General features: G+C 40.6%; 2 protein-coding genes across 2 annotated transcripts; both read left to right on the forward strand.

Moving 5' to 3' along the window:
- The first annotated feature begins 1548 nt into the window (after positions 1-1548).
- On the forward strand, positions 1549-14081 carry kctd7 (potassium channel tetramerization domain containing 7). The gene is made up of 4 exons (XM_078266089.1): positions 1549-2142; positions 4138-4307; positions 7438-7616; positions 9423-14081. Exons 1-4 carry the CDS (start codon positions 1828-1830, stop codon positions 9797-9799), a joined length of 1041 nt encoding a protein of 346 aa, XP_078122215.1. The 5' UTR covers positions 1549-1827; the 3' UTR covers positions 9800-14081.
- A 4171-nt stretch (positions 14082-18252) lies between these two features.
- kcnj6 (potassium inwardly rectifying channel subfamily J member 6) lies at positions 18253-27241 on the forward strand. Its single transcript, XM_078265818.1, has 3 exons — positions 18253-18440; positions 21929-22849; positions 24092-27241. Exons 2-3 carry the CDS (start codon positions 21952-21954, stop codon positions 24442-24444), a joined length of 1251 nt encoding a protein of 416 aa, XP_078121944.1. The 5' UTR covers positions 18253-18440; positions 21929-21951; the 3' UTR covers positions 24445-27241.
- The last annotated feature ends 292 nt before the right edge of the window (positions 27242-27533 follow it).

Genomic DNA, 27533 nt, shown 5'->3' on the forward strand with positions numbered 1-27533 from the left:
GTAAGAAAATGTTGTGTATTTTAATGTTTAAATGCATCAATCTGGTGCACTTTGAAAATAAATTCAGAGTATTATTGATACTTGATTATTCATATATCTATGGATGGGAATATTTCACTTCAGAATTTTAACCACACACACACATATTTTTGCATTAATGTCACTAGGAGGCATACCAGTAGAAATGTATATTTATATTTGTAAGTGGGATATATATAAGTAAGTGGGATTGTCTGGAATCTGGCAATATAATAACCATTATGGTGGAATACACTAGCTAAGCAATTTACAAAAAATATCTGTGCTGACATAAATAGTTTACATGAGAAAACATTATAAAGTTGTAGACCATGTAGAAATTTTGTTGCAATTTCAAAACCGGATTACTCAGGGACCGCTTGTTGTACCGATGCATGTGCTGAGTGAAGAGTTTGTGAGATATTTCACAGAGAGTAATGGGTGTGCACAGATTTATGCAGAATGCAAATATGATAACATTTCATGTAAGTTCAATGTTAATTTTCTTTCTTTCTTTCAATTTGTCACAGCAATGGAGTTAACACTTTTGCATGCGCCATATCCATGTCACATTCTCATTAGGGGCTGAGCCCCCCTAAAGGTCTGATCCTAGAATCGCCCCTGCTGCTACTTCATACTTGTACTCCACTACACCTCAGAGGGAAATGTTGTAATGTTTACTGCACTACATTTATCTGACAGCTTTTGTTTTATTGCTTCACGCTGGGCTTGTTTCTGCAACAGCTCATTGAGTATCGGATACAATTAAAACTATTGAGGAAATATTTTCCTTTGACATTGGTCCAGTATTAAACGAGATCACTGCAGTCGGAAACGGCGAAACAAGCTACAATCAATGTAAGTTAATGGACGTCAATTGTACAGCTTGTTTTTACGTTCATAAAAGTGCTCGTTTTGCCACTGACAGGCTCAGATTAATATTCTAAGTGTCTGACAACATTATGGAAAGGATTTCTAAGGCGGTCGACCTTTCTGTTAAAGAGTAAGATCCTTTTTTTAAAACATAAATAGTCCGCGAAATTGCGTTCGCTGAACCCACCAGACTCCATGTAAATAAACAGTAATTTTAGCATCGTAAAATGGGCATTCTAAAACATCTCTGAGCTCTGAGCAGTGCTTGCTGTGGCTGTCTTGAGCCTGTGCGTGTAGGGTGCACGACTATTTCATTCCAATTTCGGGTCTGTCAGTCACAGTGAAAACCGGGGACATTTCCGGGGACAGCTCCAGCCGGGGACTGTCCCCGGACACCGGGGACGTCTGGTCACCCTACCTTGAGCCCTTCAAGTGCTCAGGTTTTATATTTTATATTTTATTTAAAGTATGTATTTGTTATTATCATATTGTCACGTATTTATATGATTTATTACTTTATTTGATGTTTTTATTTAAAGTTTCGTCCGTTTATTTTATATATTTATTTTACTTTAGAGTATTTTATTCACTTGCAGCCAAGAGCGCTCCTCTTGACGTGATGACGTCCTGACACGTCACAGCACGTATGAGCGAGGACCGTACGGGGCCCAGTCTGTTAACTCTGGACTGCTAACCCAAAACACTTTGGAATACATTGTAGTTTTTCAGTCTTTAATTATTGAAGGCGGAATTTCACTACTTCCGCTTTCATTCTGAAGGCGGGGGTGTGTTCCTGCAGCTGCTTGCGCCCCACCCTCTGTTGTTGTTGTTGTTGTTTTTATTATTATTATCACCAACAGTCGCGTGTTGTGGCTCGTGCTGCTTTCACCCCCTGTGATTTCGGTGCCGCCGCCCGACAGTTGGCTCGCAGCGCGTATGCAGCAGAATGGCTCGAGCGGTTCCAACGGTTCTGGCGACTGCGGCGGCGGGAGGGACCGCCAGGCTCTGTCCTTCAGCCCGCTGCCCGCCGCCACTACGCGGGTGAGGCGGTTCATTCAGGAGAGACGGACGCTGCCGCTACCCAGAGTGATGGTGGTATTCTCGGCCGCGGGTGACACCGAGAAACCGGGCGATGCCATGTCCAGCTCGGACTCCGCTGCGGAGGACGAGTTCCGAAAGCCGGCCTCCCCAGCGCCGAGCTTCGCCCTCAGCAAGCCGCTCCGCTCCTCGCTCAACACACCGGAGCTGGAGGTAGGCTAGGCCGCTTTATCTGACCGTTTTAACGCTGGGGAATCACGTTAATCCAGCACACAAACAAGCTTACCACAATCACATATTTAGCTTAAAACATTACAGAAATTATTACTTAATTACCAGTGGTGGAAGAAGTACTCAGACATTTTACTTACTCGAAGTAAAAGTAGTAACGTTAGGCTATTACCAGAAAAAAAAGGTCTTAGCATCCAATACCTAATGTACAAATAGTACACATTATGCAGAATTGCCCATTTCAGAATAATAGGATAATATATATTATTGAATTATATTTATTGCATTCCTACATTGCTTTATGTTGCCGTTTTGTACTACTGCTGGGTAGCATGGGGTCAAAAAAATCTTAATCAATAATCAATTTATTTGTCAAGTTACATTTTGTATTATTAATCAGAATCTCAAGTAACTAACGTTATCAAATAAATGCAGTGGAGTAAAAAGAACAATATCTGCCTCTGAGATGTATTGAAGTAGTAGGTAAGTATTAAGTAGCAGAAAATGGAAATACTCAAGGACCTCAAAATTGTACTTAAGTAGTACTTGTGTAAATGTACTTAGTTACTGTCTTTCATTAACAAGAGATTCATTAGTCAATAAATAACAGCTGGTATCCATAACAAAAATTTTCAAAATAGAGAAAGTAAATTACACTCTATTTGAGTTTCCATATAACTATAATTATGCCCAATACATATCACTATCCAGTGGTGGGATGTAACAAAGTACATTTACTTAATACTTTTGTACTTTTACTTAGTTTTGAATGCAGTATTTACTATCTGCTGTATAAGGTTATTTATACAGAGGTCAGAGGTTATTGAGCAGAGCACGTGATGTACGCATCATGGCTACAGCAGAGTAATCTTATTTCTGAGGTCTAACAGCGAAGTCAAAGACATTGTGTTTACAGCTCTTTAAATAATCCAGAGAGGTGTTAAATTAGTCCATTTAACGACAAAGAAATCAGTTGTCTACTTTTGTTTATTTTTTTTAACAATTGCAAATGTACATTCATTGGTCAGATACATTTAAATTGTCAATATGGGGGCAAATACACATCAGGATTCACAGACAAAAGTAAAAAAATAAATAAAGTACAGCACATTAGTGCAATAGGTCAAATTACAAAACCATAAAATACGATAAAATATACACAAATGAGAAAATGAGTTTTTGGAGATCCAACTGAAAATCAGTCCAAAAGTTGTTCTACTTATAACCTAGTGGGTCCACATGTCATTTAACTTCTATAATGTAATGCAGTACCAGAACCAGTAATGGTTACATAGGTAATCACCCTTTAAGTCCTATAATTTGAGAAGAGATCGTAGAATCCTGCACACTGTCAAACTAACACTTGTACTTACTTTAATTAAGACGTTTCAATCCTAAAGAATAGATCTAACGACCACAGTTCTGCATATTTTAAGCTTCATTTAAGTCTTTAAAGTCAATAAAACATAACCCTAAGGCAATATGAAAGTCTTCATATCCTAAAACAAACAAATGAACAAACATCTCAAAAAGACAATGTGCTTGGACTACACACTGTTTAAACTTGGATTGATTGGCTGACAGACCTGCAATGTCATTTGTCACCTTTAGCTCGGTAACAATTAATGAAACAATACTTTATTAAATACACCTGTGCACAAGAATCTCTGTCCTCACAGCCAGAACATCTGAGTTATATTTATGTAACATATTCAGTAATTAAGAACACTATTGTAGGCATTTGTTTGCAGTAAAATAGTAAATGATGCCCCTTTATATTTTACATCTTTTGACTATCAAAATAAGTATTATTATAAATAGATTTCAATGACACTTTTATGCCTTCTTGTTGTACTTTCAAGCTGTAAATCTTTGGTGAAATACCCAGCCATAGACTTTTTTTATCCATTCAATGCTTACGTAATTATGGTGTGTAACAAGCACTACAGTATCGCTTTTATCTCTATATTTTTCTAGTTTCCGGAGGTCATCTCTCTGAACGTTGGGGGCACATACTTCACCACTCGCCTGTCCACACTGCGACGATACGAGGACACCATGTTGGCCGCCATGTTCAGCGGGCGTCACTACATCCCACGTGATTCTGAGGGGCGTTACTTCATCGATCGGGATGGAACATATTTTGGGTGAGTTGCACTGTGTGTGCGACCTTTTCTTTTGGACCAGGGAGCTGATACATGTTTGTTTGAATGAACTAAACACTGTACAATGGTTCAACCAGACTGACAACTGAAAGGGCAGAAAGAGACAAAGATCCCTCTGAGCGACAGTTGAATAAGAAGAGAAGAAATCAGCAGTTATTGGTAAAAGAAACTTAGCATCAAAATGTGTGCAGATTTAAATAGGAACAGCTTCCTGTTTCAGTGTCAAGTGCACAATGGACCTTTTTTCACAGCAGACTACTATGACATGTCAACATGTCTACCGTGAAAAAGGTCTATAAATGCATCCTATAACAAGCTGGAGTTAAACAGGCGACATGTTTCTTTAGCAAAGCTCTTCTTCAAACTTCACAAGAGGAACAGAAGGTTGGTCTAGGGTTAGCACAGTGGGAATATCAGCTGAACATACTACAGACTGACAAATCACAGTTTAAACGTCTCCAATCTAACCACTGAGTAGACTGGAGAGGGCCCAAAGAAAAACAACTCAATATTTAGAGCCACATTACACCGTTGGGCTTCAATATTTAATCAAGGGTCACTTATGCTTTTCTGGACTGGAAAACTAATTCAACCTACCAGTTCCAACAGTATTCTCCCATCACGCAACACTGTCTGTTGGACATCCACTAAATGGAAGTTTGAATTATTTAATTCTTTTTTGGGGCCAAAATTATTTCTGTTAAACTCTACTAAACTATTTTGGTGTCTGAACTATTCTGTTTCAAACTTTGTTTAAATAGTTATTATTGAAGGAAAGAAGAATATAACCACTGATTACAAACGTTTGAATGGCAGTGTACCACCTTATTATCACACTCATTTAATATGGTTGTAATTTGTCTGCGGAGCGGTTGCAGTAATATCTTCTCATGAGTATGGCAGAAACATGCTAGAGCAGGGTTATGTGAGAGAGTAAGAAGTGTGTAAATGGCAACCGAGAGATAGCGGAGGATACAAAAAGTTCACACTCTGCACTCTGAAAGGTGTTTTAAAGCCGCTGATGGCAGCTCATTATATTCTGCCCGGTATTCATGAGCCTCTCTGGCGTCTCAGTGCTGTAAACTGATTTACATTTCTATTTCTGTGCCTGTTCACTGACATATGTCTGTTCCAATTAAAAACTGGTGAATGTGAGTCTGTCTGTGGCTTATTAAAAATGTCCATCTCAGCTACTGATAACAGAACTTTACTGAGATTTGTTAAACTTTTGTTCACTGAGACGCCAGACGAAACAAATTATACTCAACGGAGAGGGTGACTTTTTTTTAATGATGAGGTATAATATACTGTATGTAAATATGTATATGATGTTTAGCAGGTAAAATGTTTACAGTACCATGTTTACCATTTTAGTTTAGCGTGTTAGCATGCTAACATTAGCAGTTAGCGCAAAGTACAGCTGAGGCTGATGGGAATAAGAAAATAACTTTGTCCCGAGAGAAAGGAAGAAGGAAGGACTGCAAATATAGAGTACACAAACAAATCTAAAATATATACATTAAAGGTTAATAGAAAATGTGTAACTTAAATTAAAAAAAAAAACGTTTTATAGCACCATGTCGTACAAAAGCAGTTCAGACTGCTTTACATAAACAAAATAAAACAAAAAGTGCAAATAAAGACATTCATGCAAACATACATATAAAAATACACATACACACGTACAAACAAGTACAGTGTACAACTACGGTGTGCTCATTTAGGAAAAAGCTTGATTGAAAGGGAAGGTCTTTAAAAAGAGAACAGTGTCGGAGCAAGTCTAAGATTAGCAGGCAAACCGTTCCATTCTTTAGCTGCATCAATAATGAATGCCATCTCGCCAGACTTTAAAAGTGCTCCAGGCACATGGAGGAAATTTCCATCTTGTGCCCATAGAAACCTGCAGGGGTTATAAACTGACAGCATGTCTGAGATGTACTGTGGAGACAGACCAGAAGGTGCTGCTAAAGGTGCAATTCAAAATATACAAATGCCAAACAGTTAACAGAGAGGATCATACAAATAAACAGGATGGTGGTAAGATGCAAATCCAAACAGAACTGAAAGGATTGTCATTTTTAAAAAGGTGTTTGGCCATAAAATGTAGTTTTAAATAAACAGTTTTGACTCCATATCTCCAAAGTTAATTACAATTGAACCTGACGGGAACATGAATGTCTGAACCAAATTTCATAGCGTTCCATCTAGAGGTGTCATTATTCCAATTTTAAAAATTGAAAAAAATCGATCTGAATGAGCTTTCAAGAAAAAAGTCAGAGGAACACCAAAGTCAGTATGCATCATGGACATGAGATACTAACAGTAAGTCTGGACCAAAGTGGGCCCGTAGCATTGCTAAAAAGCTAAAAATATAAATGTGATCACAGGCTGAGTCAAGATGTAAGACTTATGTAAGAGTGGGTTGGAGTAAGGTCAGTGTATTAAAGATTGAAAAAGGAGGAACTAGCAGAATGAGACAAGGAAAGATGTAACTATATAAAGTAATAAAAACCCAGACGCTCATTTGGGATGTTGTTTTTGTGGAGTTATTGTCTTTGCTGGAAAATAAATCCTCTTCCAGGTTGCTGTTGTGTTGTACACTGCAACAACTTTATTTTCCCATAAGGGAGTTCTGCTGCAGAGAAGCAGAAAATCTACTTTATTGGCCAAGTTTGTTGATATAAAGATTTAGAGTCCAGCTGTCAGTAGCTCTCAATATACTGAGCAGTTGTGGAAGAAGTAAGTAAAACAATTCTAAAGTATTGCCAGATAAATGTAGAAAATGAAGAAAAATATTCACATTTAAGAAACTGGAATCAGAGAGTTTTCACATTGCTTTCACAAACGATGACTCGACTAATCGATCAAAATAGTTGACAAATCTAATAATTGAGTACTTGAGTAAATGTACTTAGTTACATTCAACCCCTGGTGCTGAGAAAAAAATATACAGGAATATTTAAATTAAGATATACCGCTAAATAAGGATAAGGAGACAAATATATAGCTAGTGTGTGTACGGGAAGGTAGGTATGAAAATAGATCTAAAACAGGAAATTAGGAATATAGTCGTGTGTGGATTTGTTCTAGTGATACCTGTTTCCATTTAAAGGGACATCCTGAACTTCCTCCGAGAAGGTGAGCTACCTCACAGGGACCGGGTGCGAGCGGTGCACAGAGAGGCTCAGTACTACGCGCTTGGCCCGCTGCTGGACAGCCTGGAGGACACTCAGCCGCTCACAGGGGAGAAAGTTCGGCAAGCTTTCCTCGATCTGATGCCCTACTACAGAGGTACCTGGACTAGAGCTGTAATCGGGCCTTAAAAGTTAGGTCCGAGCCCGACAGATTTTGATGCAAATTGCTGCAATCAAGCACTGATTGATTTACGTACAACAAAATGCATACTTTGCCGAGCAGCTGATATACATGAATAAATCAGGCTGTTCTCATGAACCAAACATGAAATCACAGGGCTTTCAAGTGGGGGAGCGGAGTTTGTGTCCTGGAAGAAGTTAAGGGGAAAACAAGACTTTCACCCAGGAAACGGGTGTTTGTGTCCCGGGAGTACTACTTGTTTTAACCCAAAGCACAATTTCTCTTTAAATCTTAACTAGTCGTTTTGGTGTCACCTTTTGTCTCGCCTAAATTTAACTGTAAGGACCGCTAAACATAACTGTCATTTGACCGGCGATTGGTAGGCCTGTCGCGATAGTGAATAAATCAATTAATCGCACGAGAAAATTAGCTCGATAATTTTTCCGGCCGCGATAATTTCCATTTGCATGCTCGTTTGTTGTTTGTTTAGCGTAACGTGGAGTGAACCCTCTTGTCAGTCGCATGGTCTGTGTCGGGAGGCGGGACTCCTGGCAGAGAGAGAGAGAGAGAGAGAGAGAGAGAACGCTAGTTGAGAGTTGGAGCAGGGTTTCCCACAGCACTTTGCAGTTAAGGCGCCGTCAAAAAAGAAAAGTATATGAGCGATATCCGCTGTGTTACTCGGCGTCTTGTTTTCTCCCTTTCATTCCAAACCACACAGTTGACAACCTGCAGGTGGAGGCGGTGGAGACAGGCTCGGACATACACGCTGCTGTGGACTTGTCAGTCTCGCAAGCGGTTTCAGGAAAGTGGCTGCATGTGTCCAACAATGCACAGAACATTAACCGGTACAAGCCTACAGCTTTCCGCTGTCAGTGTGTCAGAGGCTCCCAGACGGTGAACTGAGACTCCGTTACCTGCTTGTCGGTCAACGGTTAATGATCGGTTATTTCATTTCATTGTGCTTTCTTTTGGAAGGCTGGCTGCCAAAAATCAAAAAAAAATTACTAGCTAATTAATTAGCCTGAGGTAAACGATAGCTATCAGTAAACAGAAGTGACGTGGTGGCTGGCGTCTGGTGTGTGCGCCAGTGTTTGTGTGTGGGTGGGTGTGGGCCCGCCCCCGTGAAGCTCCGACCTGCAGACAGCAGAGGAGCAGAAGAAAGTAGCTGCACCTTCGCCAAAATGAAGACTGAAAAACAGAACTATTTTGATACAAACATTTACTCGCTATGTGGCAGATAGCCACATAGATATTGATAAATTATTATTATTATTATTATTATTATGTAATATTTTGTGTTTAATAAAGAATTGTTAAATGTAGTACAGAGTCTGTAGTCTATCACACAAACACTCAACGAATGCTGCAAACATTTAACAGCCAGTACGAATTACCTGGGAGAACATACGTGTCAAAAACAGCAATTCCACAACTGTCCAACAGCGACAGACGACATACTAAAGGAGATCAAAGACATATTGTGGATATTTAAAATGTCATCCAGTTCCAGTGTTAAATATTCTTTAGAAATAAAAGTTTATTGATCTTTGAAAAGGTGTACCTGCATTATTATTATGCCATCATCATCATATTAGATGAAAATGGTCTCAGAACGACATTGTTTATCGCAATAATTTCTGGGACAATTTATCGTCCAGCTAAATTTGTCATCGTGACAGGCCTAGCGATTGGCATAATTTTGTAGGATATCATACGACCCTGTTCATGAGAAAGCGTTATATTTGAAAATGGCATTAATAAATGCAACTGTTTCTATTTCAGACAATCTGGAGCGTATTGTGGAGATTGCCAAAAAGAGGGCGATTCAGAAGAAGGCCCGGTTTGCCAAATTGAAGATCTGCGTTTACAAGGAGGAGATGCCCATCACGCCGTACGAGCGTCCTCTTTTTAACTCTCTGCGTTTTGAGCGCTCGGACAGCGAAGCCAAGCTCTTCGAGCATCACTGCGAGGTGGACGTTTCTTTCGGACCCTGGGAGGCGGTGGCGGACGTTTACGACCTGTTGCACTGCATCGTCAGCGATCTGGCCGAGCTCGGCATCACCGCCGAGCAGCAGTGCATCGGCGTCTGCGACAAGCACCTTATCAACCACTACTACTGCAAGAGGCCCATCTACGAGTTCAAGATCACATGGTGGTGAAGCTGGAGGGAGACAGTCGGGGCCGATGGGACCAAAAAGCAAAAAAGGATGGATGTTCCATCTTTACTATGACTCGGCCGATATTGGTTTTTGTATTGAAGGCGCCAATATTTTGTGCTGACATCTTAAATGTGACCTTTAAATCATGATTCAACATGTAAGTATTCTGTTTCCCCAAAATATTTTTTTTAATTTTCTTTCGTATCAAAGTCATTACACTCAGTTGCCAGTTTATTAGGTACACCCAGCTAAAACGAATGCAGTCTAATACAACAGTCCTGCAATGAATTAGAGCTGCAAATATGAATCAATTAGTTGTCAACTATTCAATTAATCAGCAACGATTTTGATAATCGGTTTGAGTCTTTTTAAGAACGGCTTCTTAAATGTGAATATTTTCAAGTTTCTTCACTCCTCTACGACACTTAACTGAGTATCTTTGAGTTGTGGACAAAAGACATTTGAGGACGTCATATTGGGCTTTGGGAAACACTGATCCACATTTTTCACCATTTTCTGACATTTTAAAGACCGAACAACTAATCGATTAATGGAGAAAACAAACAGATGAAAATAATCCGTGGTTGCAGCGTTACAATAAATCTTAAATCCAAAACAGTTGAACATTATTCATTACAAAATGAACATTATAACCGTCATGAAGGAGGATTTATTCCCGGACTGTTGGGTTAGCAGCATTAGCTTTAGCTAAGTGAGCCTAATAAACTGGTAAATGAGTGTAAATACCAAAGCACTACTACTACTTTAAAGAGTAAACATCCAGTTTTTGCTGACCTCCAGTGGTTAAACCTCTCACCTTGATGCAGTGATGAAGCTAGCCTGGTCCTACCAGACTCTTTCATTTGACTTTCATTTGTACAGAGAGTCTGGCCACTCTCTATTGACAAGTGTAAAAACTATTGGATCTGCCCAGAGCCACTCTGGATCTGCCATAACCAATCGCTAACGTTTGGTCGTGACGTCGGCTTAGCATTGCTAGCGTTCGCCTTAGCCAACTCCTTCACCACTAACGGAGCGAGCTGGAAAATCTAACTTTTCCCGAACCCCGTGGGGAGGAGGGCCACAACATCATTGCCACCAACACAACTCCGCAAAGATTCTTCTTGCTCGGGCTTTAACTTCTGGATATTTGGCAGCGTTGCCACAACGGACCGAATGGCTTCGCTCGCATCTTTCTCCGCCGCCATTACAGAACTCACCGAAGGTTACCGAACCTCATCGTCATCGTTCTCAGCCATTCCCGGTGTTCACTGATTGGACCGGTAAAGATTTGGCCGAAGAAAACCCGCGAATATACCGCAAACCCAGACGACGTACTGAAGGAAAATGAAAATTGAAGTACGTAGGAGGGCGGAGCCAGGCTAGTGATGCACAGGTGTACTTCAGGACCTCGTGACATCACTGTCGGGTGTGGTTACAAAACCGACTTGTGACCACACCCAACAGTTATGAAACAGAGGTAAAAACGGGCTTACGACTTTTAACCAGAGAGAAAAAAAATACTGCTGTTCAGTCTGCTGTTAAGTTACTTAAAGGTCTACCCTTGAAGGAATAGTTCACCCAAAAACAATATGAATTATATATAGCACTCACCTCTCTAAACTATGGATCCACAAAAAGTTTTCCATCGGATGCCTTTAAGGAGAGCCGAGCGCCCGGAAATGAAAGCGGATCAGTGCAAGGAAAGACAGCAAACAAGGTTATAAAGCTTCTAAAAACATTTCTGAAAATTCCTGTGCAGCGTTATCCAAGTGTCTGGTATCATCTCTTGGAAATCTAAACAAAACCATCTTTGCTACACTATTGCTAAACAAAGCATTTTCTGATTATCCTCCTTGGAATGCTTTGGATAGTGCTGCAAAGGAATTCTCAGAGCGTTTTTCCTGATGTTTTATAACCTTTTTGGTATCTTTCGTTCGGAGTCCGTCGTTTGCACTGATATTTTCTCTCTTTTTGGGCTCTCCGCTCTCCTTTACGCCATTCCATTGAAAATGTTTTCTGGGACCATAGAGACCCGAGGGAGCTGAGTTCTATATACATAATTTATATTGCTTCTGGATAGACTATTCCTTTAAGTTACTAATTAAAGGTCTATGCTTAAATTATGATACTTAGGGCGCGTTTCAGACGGGTTTTGTTGGAGTTTAGAGTCCAGGGCAATCACCGTAGTTACATGCAAGTTAATAAAAAAACAAAGCAAAAATGATATGCCTCAAGTTGCAGCTATGTGTGCAAAACTGAGTGATAGAACAGCCATTATGTTCTGTTCATCGCTGTGTTGATTAAAACAGAAGTGCATCTTTTTAGGGTGATTAAATGCAGTATAACGTGACTGAAACACGTTGGCGTTTGCAGCCTGTTGCATGTCTGACAGAACAAATCCGCTTCAATTTTAACATTTTAGGTTCAATATTTTTGCCAAACAGCAGCCACTGTGGCCATGAACAACAACAACATCGATAATGACAATCTCTGTTACACAGTAGTAGCCAGCTAATGGTCATTTCAGACCAAGTGTGGCTTTCGCTGCCAAACTCCTGAGTGTATTGAATTAAACAATGATGCATTTTCAGATTATGCACACAACTTTAAATTAGTAAGAGAAAGCAAGTGGCTTTTTCCTCTTTCCTGCTTTAAGGCACGTAACCTCGACCCAAAACCGTGGTGTTGAATCAATTTTTTCTATTTCCAACTTGCAAGTATAACTACAGAGACTGTCAGAGTTCTGTGGCTAAATGCATCCAGTGTAGACACACCATAGACTGTAAACAAAGATAGACGACATGTCTCCACTTCCTCGCACTGTACAAAAGTGAAGCCAAAATATCGCAGATACATGCAGCCATCTTGTATTGTTGGAGCCAGAGTCTGCACAGTATTAATCGGGCGGTGGATCCACAGTATCAAAGTCCCACCCATACTCCTGCCCGACCAATCACAGCTGTCAATCAGGGTGTTTCACCCTGTTTTTAAAGCATCAAATAACTAATTAAAACCAAACTTATCAGAAAAATAAACACATTAACAAACATCAGCGTGATCAGAACTGCCTACAATGACAGAAACATCTTTGGGAAAAAATAATTTTGAGGTGTATATGATACAGGAGGTGATCCAGATGTTTTGGCTTCACTTACAGTCTATGCATCAACCCCTGAGACACACTGACGAAGGATTAAAGCTGCAACATTTGCACAAAAAAATTTCTGAGATGACGGTCGCATCAGAAGTGGATGAAATGACCGTATATCCCATTTTAAAAAAGCTGATTCTGTCCATGTCCTAAATGTATATATATATTTTTTTTAAATAATTTACTGCATTCACTTTTTCACGGTTTTGCCCTCACCTGAATTGATTTGGGTTCATAACCGTCTCACCAGAACAAAGAAATGACCTTGTAGTAAATATTGAATATTGTAAGTAGGTAAAGTCTGAAGTCAAATCTGTATTTTTTAGGACTAAGTTTTGTTTCAGGAAGCAGATTAATGGTGAGATTGTTCCTTTTTGGATAAACAGAGTATATTTTAATTATGCAACCTCCCGAGGAGCGTGTTTAAGAAAGTGTGGTATCAATGGTTTTTTCCAGTTTTCATGTTTTACTTGGTTACTTTTAAAGTAGCACGGGATTGATGGTAGGTTAAGTTCTTGCACACTACTGCAAATCTGCAGATGAAGTACAGTTGTTTACACATTTGTTCATTGTTTCTTAGTTAGAAAATACATAATATTTATTATAGTCACTGTCACAGAGAGAATTGTTATTGAATGTCAACTTTCATTCCACCTTTTACAACATTACGGCATTAGGAAATTCACCAAAGCTGCAATCTAGAGAGGTAAAGTTAAATGTTATTTCTTCTGTTCTTGATAATAAAGTCAAAGCACTTTGTAATTGTAACCAATACATTATTCTTATTATTTTTACCTCAAGTGAAAGTATCAGATAAATGATAGAAAGCAACAGCGTTGGCATCAGTTCATTTATAACATGCTTATTTTGTTTTATACTTTTAACAGATAATGCAGGAGAGATGCAACACTACTAATCTCTGTTTACACTGTTATGTTTGCAATGTTTTATATTGTTATTTATCTGTTTCTGTTAGCTTCCAGGAAGCTTTAGTTCTATAGTATTATTTGGGTTAAGTTTGTGAAAAAGGAATGTCCTTTTTATTATTTATGGTAAAAGTAAAAATAACTGTTACATGCTTTCACGATGTGTCCATCTTTTATTTATAAAAAAGCCTCTGGAACTCCACTGATTGTACATATAAAAGGCTGTTTAATGTGTTGTAGTACTCAAGCTTTGAAGGTCAATTTTTACTTGAAATAACCAGAGTAAAATCAATAACTCGCCTCAAAACGTCGGTCGGCGCTGAAGACTACACGTTTGAAGATGGAGTTAGAAAGAAGCAGTGCTGGAAGAAGTACTTTGATCTTCTACTTAAGTAAAAGTACTAATACAGTGTAAAAATGGCATGCAAGTCCTGCATTTAAAATCTTACTCAAGTACAAAAGTACTCCCATCAAATACTTAAGGAGCAGTGTGTGCGATAATCCTACTCGCTGCTACTAGGATCTAGAGGAGTCTATTGGTAGAAATGGAATATAATATTCATAATTAGGTTTTCATTAGTGTCTAATCACCTGAAAAAAAACAAATGTCACTGCAATATATGGTCTCTTTGTGCGATACGAGAATCGATACGCTGACACCAGTGCTCGAATTACGTGGGAGCCAGAGGGAGCCGAGCTCCCATAGTGTGAGGACTGGCTCCCATGAAAGCAACAAAGTCAAAAATCTGAGGGGGTCTCTCACATCTGAAGGTGTCCGCCATATGTGGCATTATAATTTAATCTTAAACAACGCTCATTATCCATCCTTGTGCGGTCTCTTACCATTAAATACGTTAAAATATAAAATACTACGGGACGTAGACCTGAGCCTACACTACGCTCATGAACTGTCACAGGATACAGGAAATGGAAGACCCAAATGCAGTTATACGGAATAAAGAATTTAATGACAAAACTTACAAAAGGTGTCCAGAGGTTGGCAGGCAAATACAAAAACAGGAACAGGAAAAACACAGAACAGTGGCAAGCAATCCACTGACAAGGACAAACACCAAACAGAACACACAGCAACAGAATACAAGCAACAGAACATACAATGATCCAACAAGAGACAAAGACAGAACAGGAACTAAATACACCAGGTAACGAGGACTAACACTGGACAGGTGACACAACAGGTGAAACAAATCAGGGTGGGGCAGAACAATCAAAAAAGGCGGGAAACAAACAAAGACAGGAAGTAAGCTAGACAAGACAAGGGAGGCAAGACGGACTACAAAATAAAACAGGAAACAGAACATAACAGAAAAACAAGACTACCACATTATGACGGAACAAAATACCAAAACCCTGACATGAACGCAGCATGACTGCACTTCACCACCACACCACTAGGCTATGTGAGCAAACCGCATAGGCTACGATCGATTTGACAGCACTCGCAAGTCCGAAGAAGTCACCTTGCTTTTAGCTTAATGTGCTTTTGAGGTAAATACCACCAACACATCTAGACAAGACTAGAACATAGTTTGGCTGTGCAATGGCTGTATTCAGTTCTGCCAGTTAGTGCATTTTCCCTGCATATAAGTTAAAGACTACATGCATTATTGTGTCTGACACTGAGGATATCTGAGACGGTGGTCTGGTTCAAATGAGTTTTATTTCATTGTGAAATTGAGAATGACCCTCTGACTAAATCGTTTAGTCTATTTCTTTGTATTGCGAAATTGAAAAGAAATATGGACTATTACAATCAATCCATCCATCCATCCATCTTCATCCGCTTATCTGGGGTCGGGTCGCGGGGGAAGCAGCTCCAGCAGGGGACCCCAAACTTTGCCTTCTGGCTCAGCTCTCTTTTCGTCACAACGGTGCAATAAATTGAATGTAATACCGCACCTGCTGTGCCGATTCTCCGACCAATCTCCCGCTCCATTGTCCCCTCACTCGCGAACAAGACCCCAAGGTACTTGAACTCCTTCACTTGGGGTAAGGACTCATTCCCTACCTGGAGAAGGTGCTCCATCGGTTTCCTGCTGAGAACCATGGCCTCAGATTTAGAGGTGCTGATCCTCATCCCAGCCGCTTCACACTCGGCTGCGAACCGATCCAGTGAGTGCTGAAGGTCACAGGCCGATGATGCCATCAGGACCACATCATCTGCAAAAAGCAGCGATGAGATCCCCAGCCCACCGAACTGCAACCCCTCCCCACCCCGACTACGCCTCGATATCCTGTCCATAAATACTACAAACAGGATTGGTGACAAAGCGCAGCCCTGGAGGAGGCCAACTCTCACCTGAAACGAGTCCGACTTACTGCCGAGAACCCGGACACAGCTCTCGCTTTGGTCGTACAGAGATTGGATGGCCCTGAGAAGGGACCCCCTCACCCCGCACTCTCGCAGCACCTCCCACAGTATCTCCCGGGCACCCGGTCATACGCCTTCTCCAGATCCACAAAACACATGTAGACTGGTTGGGCATACTCCCAGGCTCCCTCCAGGATCCTTGCGAGTAAAGATCTGGTCCGTTGTTCCACGACCAGGACGGAATCCGCATTGTTCCTCTTCAACCTGAGATTCGACTATCGACCGAACCCTCCTTTCCAGCACCTTGGAGTAGACTTTACCGGGAGGCTGAGAAGTGTGATACCCCTGTAATTGGCACACACCCTCTGGTCCCCCCCTTTTTAAAAAGGGGGAACCACCACCCCGGTCTGCCACTCCTTAGGCACCGTCCCAGACTTCCACGCAATGTTGAAGAGGCGTGTCAACCAAGACAACCCCTCCACACCCAGAGCTTTAAGCATTTCTGGACGGATCCCATCAATTCCTGGGGCTTTGCCACTGTGGAGTTGTTTAACTACCTCAGCAACCTCCACCAGGGAAATTGATGCCAATCCCCCTCATCCTCCAGCTCTGCCTCTACCATAGAGGGCGTATTAGTCGGATTTAGGAGTTCCTCAAAGTGCTCCTTCCACCGCCCTATTACCTCCTCAGTTGAGGTCAACAGCGTCCCATCCTTACTGTACACAGCTTGGATGGTTCCCTGCTTCCCCCTCCTGAGGTGGCGAACGGTTTTCCAGAAGTACCTTGGTGCCGACCGAAAGTCCTTCTCCATGTCTTCTCCGACATACAATACTTACAATCAATACTATGTTGAAATTAATTAAAAGGACTCCATTTCTGTAAAAAAAAAGAAAAATCTCTGTCTGTTGTGTGCGTGTGTCAAGATAATAGCCTAGGCCTACCGTGCGCATATACTGCGCAAAAGCGCCACTCGCGCCTAGACTATTTAACTGTATAGCCTTGTTAGGCTGTGTGTTTTTTTATGAGATAGAGAGAACCCCTTAAAGACAAAAAGATCATTCGAGCACTGGCTGACACCAAATATAGATATTTTAAATAATGAAATAAGGCGCTGATATCGATACAAATATTCTGTTATTTAAAAATCCAATATTCCTATATATCGGCCGATATATACGGTATTTAACGTAACAAAACATAAACAGATTTCCCTAACATTAGTTATTTGTAGTTATTTATGAGTCCTCACTAAAATAATATGATAATGTAATGTTTGTTTTATTGTCACAACAGAACAGAGGAACAAAATATATTAAAGTTCTGATAAATAAAATGTATAAAAACATGAGTGTAGCCAACAGGGATGTTGTAGAGCGCCCTCTGGTGGACAAATTATGCAAACCAACACTCATAACATGGTTGAAGGGCGTTTCCTCAGTTTTTATTTAATTTTTTTAAATATTAATTTATAAATGCCAATACCGATAGTTTGGAAAATGCCTAATATCGGCCCGCCAATATATCGATTGAGCTCTAATCGTAATGTATCATTATAGGATTGTCTTGCAATATATTGATTATGGCAGAATTGCTGTATCGTGATATTATCTGTATCGTGAGATGTGTAACGAATCGTGAGTTAGGCCTACCCTGTGATTCCCAACCAGAGATGGAAGTGGGTGTCACTGTCAGTGGTTTTTTTGACCAGTGTCAAATGTAGTGGAGTAAAAAGTACAATATTTCCCTCTGTGGAGTAGTTCTAAGTAGCCTACTGTATGAAGTAGCAGAAACTGGAAATACTCAAAGTAGGCTACCTCAAAATTGTACTTAGTTACATTCCACCGCTGCCTGCTAGTAGCCTAATACATGATCTTTAACATGAAGGAGCCTGTAAGTAGGCTATACGTTGCATTCAATCTTATCACCACTCATTTCTCCGCCTCGCTCCCTTCCTCTCTCTCTCTCTCTCTCTCTCTCTCTCTCTCTCTCTCTCTCTCTCTCTCTCTCTCTCTCTCTCTCCCTCTCTCTCTGTGGGTGGAGGCTGACAGCCGATGCCTTTTCTGTGTTGAGGATGGAGGAAAGAGGGAATTAGTGGCTATATTCAGTCGGTTTTCGCAGAGAGAGCGACTTGATAATCACAACCTAAAAACCTCAGCAGGGACATTTTTTTTTCTTCATGGGACCAAAACGGCTTTAAGAATGACTCGGGGAGTGAATCTGCTGCACAAGGTATGAATGCACCTTTCCTTCCTTTTCCTGGTAGCTTGTTAAATGTAATCATCTGTTATATAGGGGGGGGGGGGAGTAGTTACATAACAGTGAACGCCGAATCAGAGATTAATTAAGAATGATTAAGAAAACACGCACGTAGATATGAATATTAATTACAGATGGCTGTTTTTTTTTTTTTTTTCTTCTTCCTGTTGACACGGTGGAGGGGAAAGCAGCCGGTTAGATTGAGGAAGGAAAACACTGGAAGGTGTTGAAGAGAGAAAATGTTCCGGCTGTAGGAGCCTGCAGGCCCGCGGCCTCACATCCCCGCAGGTGGACCCCACAAACGAGCCGTAGGCTGCTTACTGGCATTTAAAAAAATATATATAATAATAATAATAATAATAATAGATTAAGCTATTGTTATTATTATCTGGATCACCTCCGTCTCCATGACAACAGGAACTATCTTGCTCTCGCTTTCTGCACCTGATCCCAGCGTCCCACATTATTTAGCCGAGCTTTGCTCTAAAATAATAATAAAAAGTTACTATGCTTATCATATGCAGGACAATCCCAAAACGCAGGTGGCTTTCTTTCGACAGGCCAATAGAGCCAGTCACTGTGTTAGCTATCCTCCAACCAGCTAATTCAGGTTTATGTTAAAAAAAAGAAAAGTGGCCTATATATCAGATACAAGATTAAAACAGCCTCATCACCATTTTTTTTCCAAGTTGGTTCATTCGCAGCAACATTTCTGTCCCCATGAATATTTTCTTTGTGTCATATGCTGTGTATAGCTATAAAAAAAAGATACATTTATAGATTAAGGTCTTCTTTATCATATAGAATTAATGCACATAAAAAAACACTTTGTATTTTTTCTTACTTTACCTTTTTGTTGGTACATGTGCTCGATTTTACCACGGCCCCCAGTCCACTTCTACAAGAACTATAAGCCATACACTTATAAAATGCTCAAAGTATTCTTAAATTATTATTTTTAAACTTTCTACTAAATATGTATTAGGAATAACTATAGTTATGTGTTTTCCATTTTCATCATTAACTGTATGTCCCTAAAGTAATTTTCCTCCCTGATAGTTTGTAGTTTCTCGCCTTACCAAACAAAACAAAAAAGCTACAATTCCATTGAGACCATTTTCAGGAAGTGACATCATTTTTTTGGGAGGTTACTCAAAGGAGCAAAGTGGGAGAGCATAGACTTTCACTTATGTCTTGTGTGTTTAACATGTAACATCATGTTTCATGATGTTAATCTGTTTGTAATATTCGTAAAGTTACAACCTGTTAGGCTAAATTCTGAAGAAAATTGGTCCGATCAAAACAATTTCAAAACATATTTGATATAGTTGTAAAAGTTTATGTGTCGAAGGTTAGCTAGCTAAATCTGGATCACTCACAGAGCTGTGGCTTTAATTAGCTCAAAATGTTCCACCCTGTTATGTCTACGGACCAATATAAAGTCAGGATATGATGATCAATAACAGAGTGACATTAGCATTCGTTTGATATCATGTTTCTTACTACCCAGCAAATGTAAGTCCACTGTTCGCTCTGTTTTTGGTCTTCACTAGTCTCGCATTGCCAGACCCTCCTCCACAGCACTGTGAAGGAGGGTCTGGCTAGTCCACACAGCATTCTGGGCTTCTGGATTTACCCTGCAGAGATCTGAGGAGCAGTTAACCATAGTCCTCATAAATCCACCGCAGTTAAGAATGCCAACGCAAAGAAAGAGGAAAGTAACGGACATCTGGCAGATCTTCCTGAGGGAAATATCTGGCTCTTTAGCTGCTAAATGCTCCACTTTGTTCACCAGCTCGTCTCTAACTGTGTGCCTTTTTCAATGCAGGTAGCGTAAAGTGTTTTTTTGAGAGTTTTTCTCTGAAAAGCTGCCTGCTGTGATCCTATGAGAGCGGTGAGAGTAAACCAAAAGAGTAAAACCATGGGCCGTAAAACCAAAACAAGAAGACCAAAATACAAGTATGATCCTGAAAATGAGCTTAATATGCGGCCTTAAAAAATGTATCCTCTGACAGTTGACTACAAAATTATAGTAACAAATAAAACTGCTGCTGATTATACTGGCTTTTATAGTTTCTTTACTGTCAGTACCATCATAACAAACATGCTCTAAACAAACATGTATAATTATGTTTCTATTAACAGATCTGTTAGAGCTAAAAAAAAAACAGATGTTACATGAATGACACAAAGCAGATACGAATACATTGTTCCTCCTCAGGCCTCTGAAACAAGATGAAACAGACAAATGTTATCCAACGCTGCGTGGCCTCATCCAGTACATTCCTGCTATTTTGTGAGCACTTGGGTAGACTGAGCTGTGCGTTGCCATGGAAACCAATGCTGCTCATGCTCACAATATTCTCCTGTGAATGGAGAGCAGACCAGCTTCAACACAGCCATTTGTTCCAGTGGTAAAAAAACCCCACTGATGGGGGCTTAGGCAATGTGAATAGTAAAGGAGATTTGCAGAGGCATCACATAACTATTATACTGTATTTCACATAGTTGTTGGATTTATTTTATTATTTTATTATTTATTTTTCCACTGGTGTGGTCCGACTGGACTGAACATGTTCTGACATGCACGTGTAACAGATGTGATCTTGCGTTGTGTTATGGAGAGACACCACAGGCCAATATTCCCAGTTGAGTGGTTTTATTTTGGTAATAGACAAACAGTTTGGTCACTGGACTGCCCTGGACACCAGGCTGTTCTCACAACCCATTCATACATACAGCTATGAAAAGTGATAATGATGTAATTCGTATCTATTCAATGTATTTATTGCTGTATGGCCCATATTGACTGCTGCTGTATAAGAACGCCGTGGACAGTGAACACAACGCTTTAAAGCTGGGAAGCAGAGCTCGCTTTCCGGGGAAAACAAAAGACTTTCACCCAGGAAACGCATGTTTATATTTATTCTAGTGTTTTTAATCCAAACCACGAGTATTGCCTAAACTTGACTAGGCGTTTTGGTGCCTAAACTTAACTGTTGTCGCAGCATGACGCTCACTTTTTGTCGGCTAAACTCAACTAGCAACGGCCTCTGAAACTCACGTAGCTCTGTAGCCGTCGGTCAGGTGGCCAGCCAGCAGTCGCCTTATTGGTGTGTATACATTTTTGTACCATATCGTATGAACCCGTTCATGAGAAGGCGTTGCAGGCACACACACAGCTCATGGCTGATTTAGCTAACAACATAGGCTACATGCCACTGTTATAAGAACAGAACTGAATATGTCATCCATATTTAACCTCCTCTGGGTACATACAATATACATCAATATAATGAACAATATCTTAAAATAATATGCACAGTGTTATAAACATCATTCACGAGCAATTTATACTTGGCCTACAGTGCTTGGGTACAATACTCTCTAAATCAAAGCCTGAAACAACAGCACAACAATTGAACTATTTACTAATTACCACCATGTTTCTTCTCTTAAAGGCTTGAATCCACCTAGAAACCACATGGAGCAGGATGTGGAGAGCCCCTCCATCATCAAACAGCCTAAGTTGCCAAAGCAGGCCCGTGAGGACCTGCCTAAACAGCTGGCAGAAAGGGACCGGGCAAAGAAGATCCAACGGTACGTCCGGAAAGACGGGAAGTGCAACGTCCATCACGGGAATGTTACGGAGAAGTACCGCTATCTGACGGACATTTTCACCACGCTGGTAGATCTCAAATGGGGGCTCAACCTGTTCATATTTGTATTGGTGTACACCGTGACGTGGCTCTTCTTCGGCTTCATGTGGTGGCTTATTGCATACCTTCGGGGGGATCTGGAACATTTAGCAGACAACACATGGACTCCATGTGTCAATAACCTTAATGGGTTTGTAACAGCTTTTCTGTTCTCCATTGAGACAGAGACCACCATCGGTTATGGGTACAGAGTCATCACGGACAAATGTCCAGAGGGGATCCTTCTGCTTTTAATTCAGTCGGTGCTGGGATCTATCGTCAACGCCTTCATGGTGGGTTGCATGTTTGTTAAGATCTCACAGCCCAAGAAGCGAGCCGAGACACTTGTGTTTTCCACCAATGCGGTCATCTCAATGAGAGATGGACGGCTGTGCCTGATGTTCAGAGTCGGAGACCTCCGAAACTCGCACATCGTAGAGGCTTCGATCAGGGCCAAGCTTATCAAATCGAAGCAGACCAAGGAAGGGGAGTTCATCCCTCTGAACCAGACGGACATAAATGTGGGTTACAACACGGGAGATGACAGGCTCTTCCTGGTGTCACCGCTCATCATCTGCCATGAGATAAACCAGGACAGCCCCTTCTGGGAGATCTCACAAGCCCACCTGGCCAAGGACGAGCTGGAGATTGTTGTGATTCTGGAGGGGATGGTGGAGGCCACAGGTGAGTCGTCAGATGTTGTATTTGTGATGTTATTATGCATTGATTAGAATAATGTGTGCAGTAATTGTTATTCAGTGGATTTTACAGTGTTGTGCACTGTGCACACAGTGATGCCAGTTACTTAGTAACGCGTTACTCTAATCTGACCACTTTTTTCAGTAACGAGTAATCTAACGCGTTACTATTTCCAAACCAGTAATCAGTTTAAAGTTACTTATCCAAGTCACTGTGCGTTACTATTTTTGTCATTTTCCTTAGTAAAAATATAGATTTTTGCTTTCTTCTTGCGTCTCGGGGAGTGAAGTAACGTATGCGACAAGTCACGTTTTCAGCATGAGGACAGTTCACTTGTACCACGCAGCGACACAAACGTAAACAACAATGGAGGGAGGAGAGAGAGATGCGCGTTTTCTAGCTGGAAATACGGTCACTATTTTGAGTTTGTGTCAGCTAAAGACGGCAATATTAAGGTTCGTTGTACACTCTGTGCTGGTGGCGACAAAGTGCTATCTAGCTACAAAAACACTACGTCAAATTTGAAGAAACATTTGGAGTCGCAGAACCGCACAGTCAAACTTACAGAGCAAGTCCCAGCAGGTGGTGCGAAGCAGAGAGCAGCACTAATTATAATAGTTTAACAACTATTGGATTGATTGTAGCCGGGATCAAGGACAGTTCATTTCCAGGATAATCGCGGCGTTGTGTTCTCTTCGGGAAACATTATTCATTGTAAAGATTTACAAAGAATATATTTATGGCATTTACTATCTAACTGGGGTGCTTTTGGACCAATTGGTGGGATTGCTATAGACGAAGTATACACTGATAAGAGCAAATGCAGTTTAACCATGTATCCAGCTAATTTAAGTAGCTCACGTTACTGTATTGCGTGAACAGTTAAGTTAATTTAATATTGTATGAGGCGTTTTCTTTTGCGGGGTGTAAATGTTCCACCAAAACAAGTCTCTTCCCGAGACTATTTAGCAGAGCCACCGTCTCTGCGTCCAGAGCTTAGAGCCGCCCAAGACGATTGTGATTGGTTTAAAGAAATTAATCCCACAATGTCTCTGTGGTGTAGCCAGACCTTACTCCATAGCACTGTGGCGTAAGGTCTGCTAATGCAAGACTAGATTGATTGCAATCTGCAACCTCACCACTAGATGCCACTTAATCCTACACACTGCTCCTTTCAATCTATATTCCACAACTTTTGAATCCTTAAATGTTGCGTTGTGTCTCCAGGCATGACGTGCCAGGCGAGGAGTTCATACATCGGCAGTGAGATCAAGTGGGGCTACCGCTTCACACCAGTCCTGACGCTGGAGGATGGCTTTTACGAGGTGGACTACAACAGCTTCCACGATATCTACGAAACTAACACACCCGCCTGCAGTGCCAGAGAGCTTGCTGATATGGCCAACCGCACCCGCTTGCCCCTCACCTGGTCACTGGCCAGTAAGCTGAGCCAGCAGGGGCTGCCAGAGGCAATGCAGGAGGATCAGGAGACCAAGACGAGCCTGGACAACCAGGAGAGGATCCAGCTGACTGAGAGGAATGGGGACATTGCCAACCTAGAGAGTGAGTCCAAAGTGTGATAGAGGAAAGAAAGAGAGCAAGTTTTGGCTCCTTATGAAAATATTGTGTGCTGTACATCTTTACGTGTAACACACATGCTTGCGGAGCACAGGTGAGAGTTTGAGGTACTAAAATGAGGACCAATGAGCACAGTAGACCAAGTATCCCTGCACCAAGAACAGTTTTTTTTCTCAGTGATTTCACAGTTACCCCCCAAAACAACAAAACATCTAGACATGTGGCCCACCGCTGAACTGAAAGCCCTCTGCGGGAAGTGCATGTTTCAAATATAATGTGATGTCCTCCTGATGAGATTCCTATTATTTTTTCTATAAAAATATCCCTAGGGACATTTGCACAAGTATTTTTGTATATACTATGAAATGTTTTGAATTCTTTGTTTTGTTGTGGTGTGAATATTTGACGGATGTTTGATACTTATTCTTTTAGGTTAGTTCTGTATATTCTCTGCCTTACTATATGTATACAGCTTTCATTATTTGTTTTTTCAGAAATATATTAGCATGTATTAACATTATCTGCAGTTAATTTATATTGTATTGTGTATATACTGTAGTGTCATAAGGAACACATTTATCTCAATGGATGCAAACACTAGTTTAAACCAATAACAAATACTTTCCCATGATAAATGTTTGTTTAAGGTAGTACTACTCAGTTTCCTTTAGAAGCCATGCCTTGCCATTTACAGCTGGGTGACTTCAGACAATGGCCCTTTAAAAACGGCATCTCTTCACTTTTGCACATTGGAGGAGAAAGTTAGTCGCTGTCCCTTACATTTCACCTAACAGTATCAGAAATAAGTAAACAATAAATTGCATATTATGCACTTGATGAGACTTTTTCTAAGTGATTGTTGCATTTTAATATGTTTTTCAGTGGTGGAAGAAGTACTGAGATCCTTTACTTTCAAAATCCTGAAAAGAAAAGTACAAGTACAAAGTCCAAAGAAGTTTTTTCAGCATAATGTACTTAAATTATCAAAGTAAAAGTACTCGTTCTGCAGTGAAATCTCCTGTGACTGATATTTTACAATATTATATGTAGTATGTATGTATACAGTATTAGATTAGTCTGGAACAACGGAAGTACATTTTCAGAATAATTGCCTGACATCCTGTGCGTGGCTCATGCGTGATGTCCTTCTCCTTCCGCGTGTTGCCGTTCTTAAACTCCGTTCGCTTCAGGAAACGACAACAACCTTCATGGCAAGTTTTTAAGAACATTTTCATCGTGCAACAAGGCAGGCCTGCTTGGCTTTTTCAGGGAATGATTGTAAAGATTTACAAAGAATATGTTTATGGCATTTACTCTCTAACTGAGACGTTTTGGGACTGATTGGTGGGATTGCTGTGGTACATGCGGCGATACACTGATAAGAGCAAATGAGGTTTAACCATGTATCAGCTAATTTAAATAGCTCACCTTACTGTATTGTGTGAACAGTTAACTTCATTTAATAATGTATGTGGCGTTTTATTTTGCGGGGTCCAAATGATCCACCCGAGACTATTTTGCAGAGCCACTGTCGGTGCGTCCGATCTTAGAGCCGCCCAAGACGATTCTGATTGTTTAATGAAACGCAAACAACCCAGAGCGTTTTTTTTCTCCTATACCAGAATGTATCTGTGGTGTAGCCTTGCTGGAGATAAAAAGAGGTCCAAAGCTTCCTGCCACAGAAGATCCACACGCCACTCATCTTTACAAATATGATACAAAAAACATTATAGGATAAAACATTATAGGAAACCTGTTGTGCAGGTTATAGACACAGCTTTAAGTTGCTTCGCTGATCTTAAAGGGGAATTTACACAACAAAGCCTGTTTCCAGCTCTTGGTTAGGAGGAAGTATTCAGATCCTAAGTAAAAGTACTAATTTCCGCTTTGTAAAAATACTCTACAAGTAAAAGTATGCATTAAAAATGTTACTTAAGTAAAGGTATGTAATTGTTATCAAGGAAAATGTAATTAATAGGAGTGTAAGAAAAAATCGACACACTTGAGTATTGCAATATTTTATTTTGCAATACTTTATCGTTTACATGCAAACATATTCATGTAAGACAGTGGTTCACGTTTATGTTGTGTTTAAACCCCCTACCACTAGATGGCTATGCTGAGACACACCACTAGTGTCCTCGCCAGTGACAGTGACTAGCAGTGCCTGACTTTTTGCTAGAAGAAATATTAGTTTTTCTAAAATTATACTTTTAAAAAATCCCAATATATCGCCTTATATATCGCCACAGTATCGAAATATATTGCAATATTGAATCATGACCCATGTATTGTGATATGTATTGTATCACCAGATTCTTGCCAATACACAGCCCTAGTAATTAGAGTATTAAAACCAAAATGCAGAAAACAAAACCCACAAAAAACCAAGACTCAAAATAATTAAAAATAAATTAAAACCAAATTAAAATGAAGAGCAGAAAATTGTCACATTTGCTGAAGCTGGAATGTTGAAATGTTGTTGAGATGTAGTCTAGCAGAAGTAGAAAGTTGCATGAAAAGAAAATACTCAAGTAAAGTTCAAGTACCTAGTAATTTGTTGGCTACTTAAGTACTTGAGTAACTGTACTTACTTGCATTCCAGCAGTGAGTAGGCTGCTACTGTATATGGGGAGAAAATGTGATTAAAGCCTTTTGTGGCTCCAGCTGTGCCACATCTGTAACATGTAACTGTCACAACGTTGTTTTTATTTCACTCAGTCTGCCTCTCGCTCCCTGTTTTTCAGCCACTCCTCACTTCCCCCAGGCCCATGTCATTCTCCATCCATCCACCAGTTGTCCTCAGATTTTCCACCTGCTCACCCGTTACCCATCACAGTATTTAGGCTACACTAGTCTCTCTTTGCCAGACCTTCCTCCACAGCACAGCAAAGGAGGGTCTGGCGAGTCCGCACAGCATTCCGGGATGGGAGAGAAACGTGTTCTGTTTTATTGACATTTCTTTAAACCAATCACAATTGTCACGGGCGATGCTTAATGCACTGCTACTTGGGCGGGGTGATTAGCGCAACACCTGAAAAGCACCGTTGTTACTCTCTGCTCCTCACCACGGGGCTTCTCATGTGCTGCG

Source organism: Sander vitreus, chromosome 13, assembly GCF_031162955.1.
Source record: "Sander vitreus isolate 19-12246 chromosome 13, sanVit1, whole genome shotgun sequence".
Taxonomy (NCBI): domain Eukaryota; kingdom Metazoa; phylum Chordata; class Actinopteri; order Perciformes; family Percidae; genus Sander; species Sander vitreus.

What these genes read in the sequence shown, in the direction of transcription:
- kctd7 (XM_078266089.1), top strand. Translation starts at nt 1,828, where the DNA reads ATGCAGCAGAATGGCTCGAGCGGTTCCAACGGTTCTGGCGACTGCGGC. An exon ending in TCAACACACCGGAGCTGGAG is followed by an intron (nt 2,143 to 4,137) that starts GTAGGCTAGGCC and finishes ATATTTTTCTAG; the next exon opens with TTTCCGGAGGTCATCTCTCT. An exon ending in CGGGATGGAACATATTTTGG is followed by an intron (nt 4,308 to 7,437) that starts GTGAGTTGCACT and finishes TTCCATTTAAAG; the next exon opens with GGACATCCTGAACTTCCTCC.
- kcnj6 (XM_078265818.1), top strand. Translation starts at nt 21,952, where the DNA reads ATGGAGCAGGATGTGGAGAGCCCCTCCATCATCAAACAGCCTAAGTTG. An exon ending in GGGGATGGTGGAGGCCACAG is followed by an intron (nt 22,850 to 24,091) that starts GTGAGTCGTCAG and finishes TTGTGTCTCCAG; the next exon opens with GCATGACGTGCCAGGCGAGG.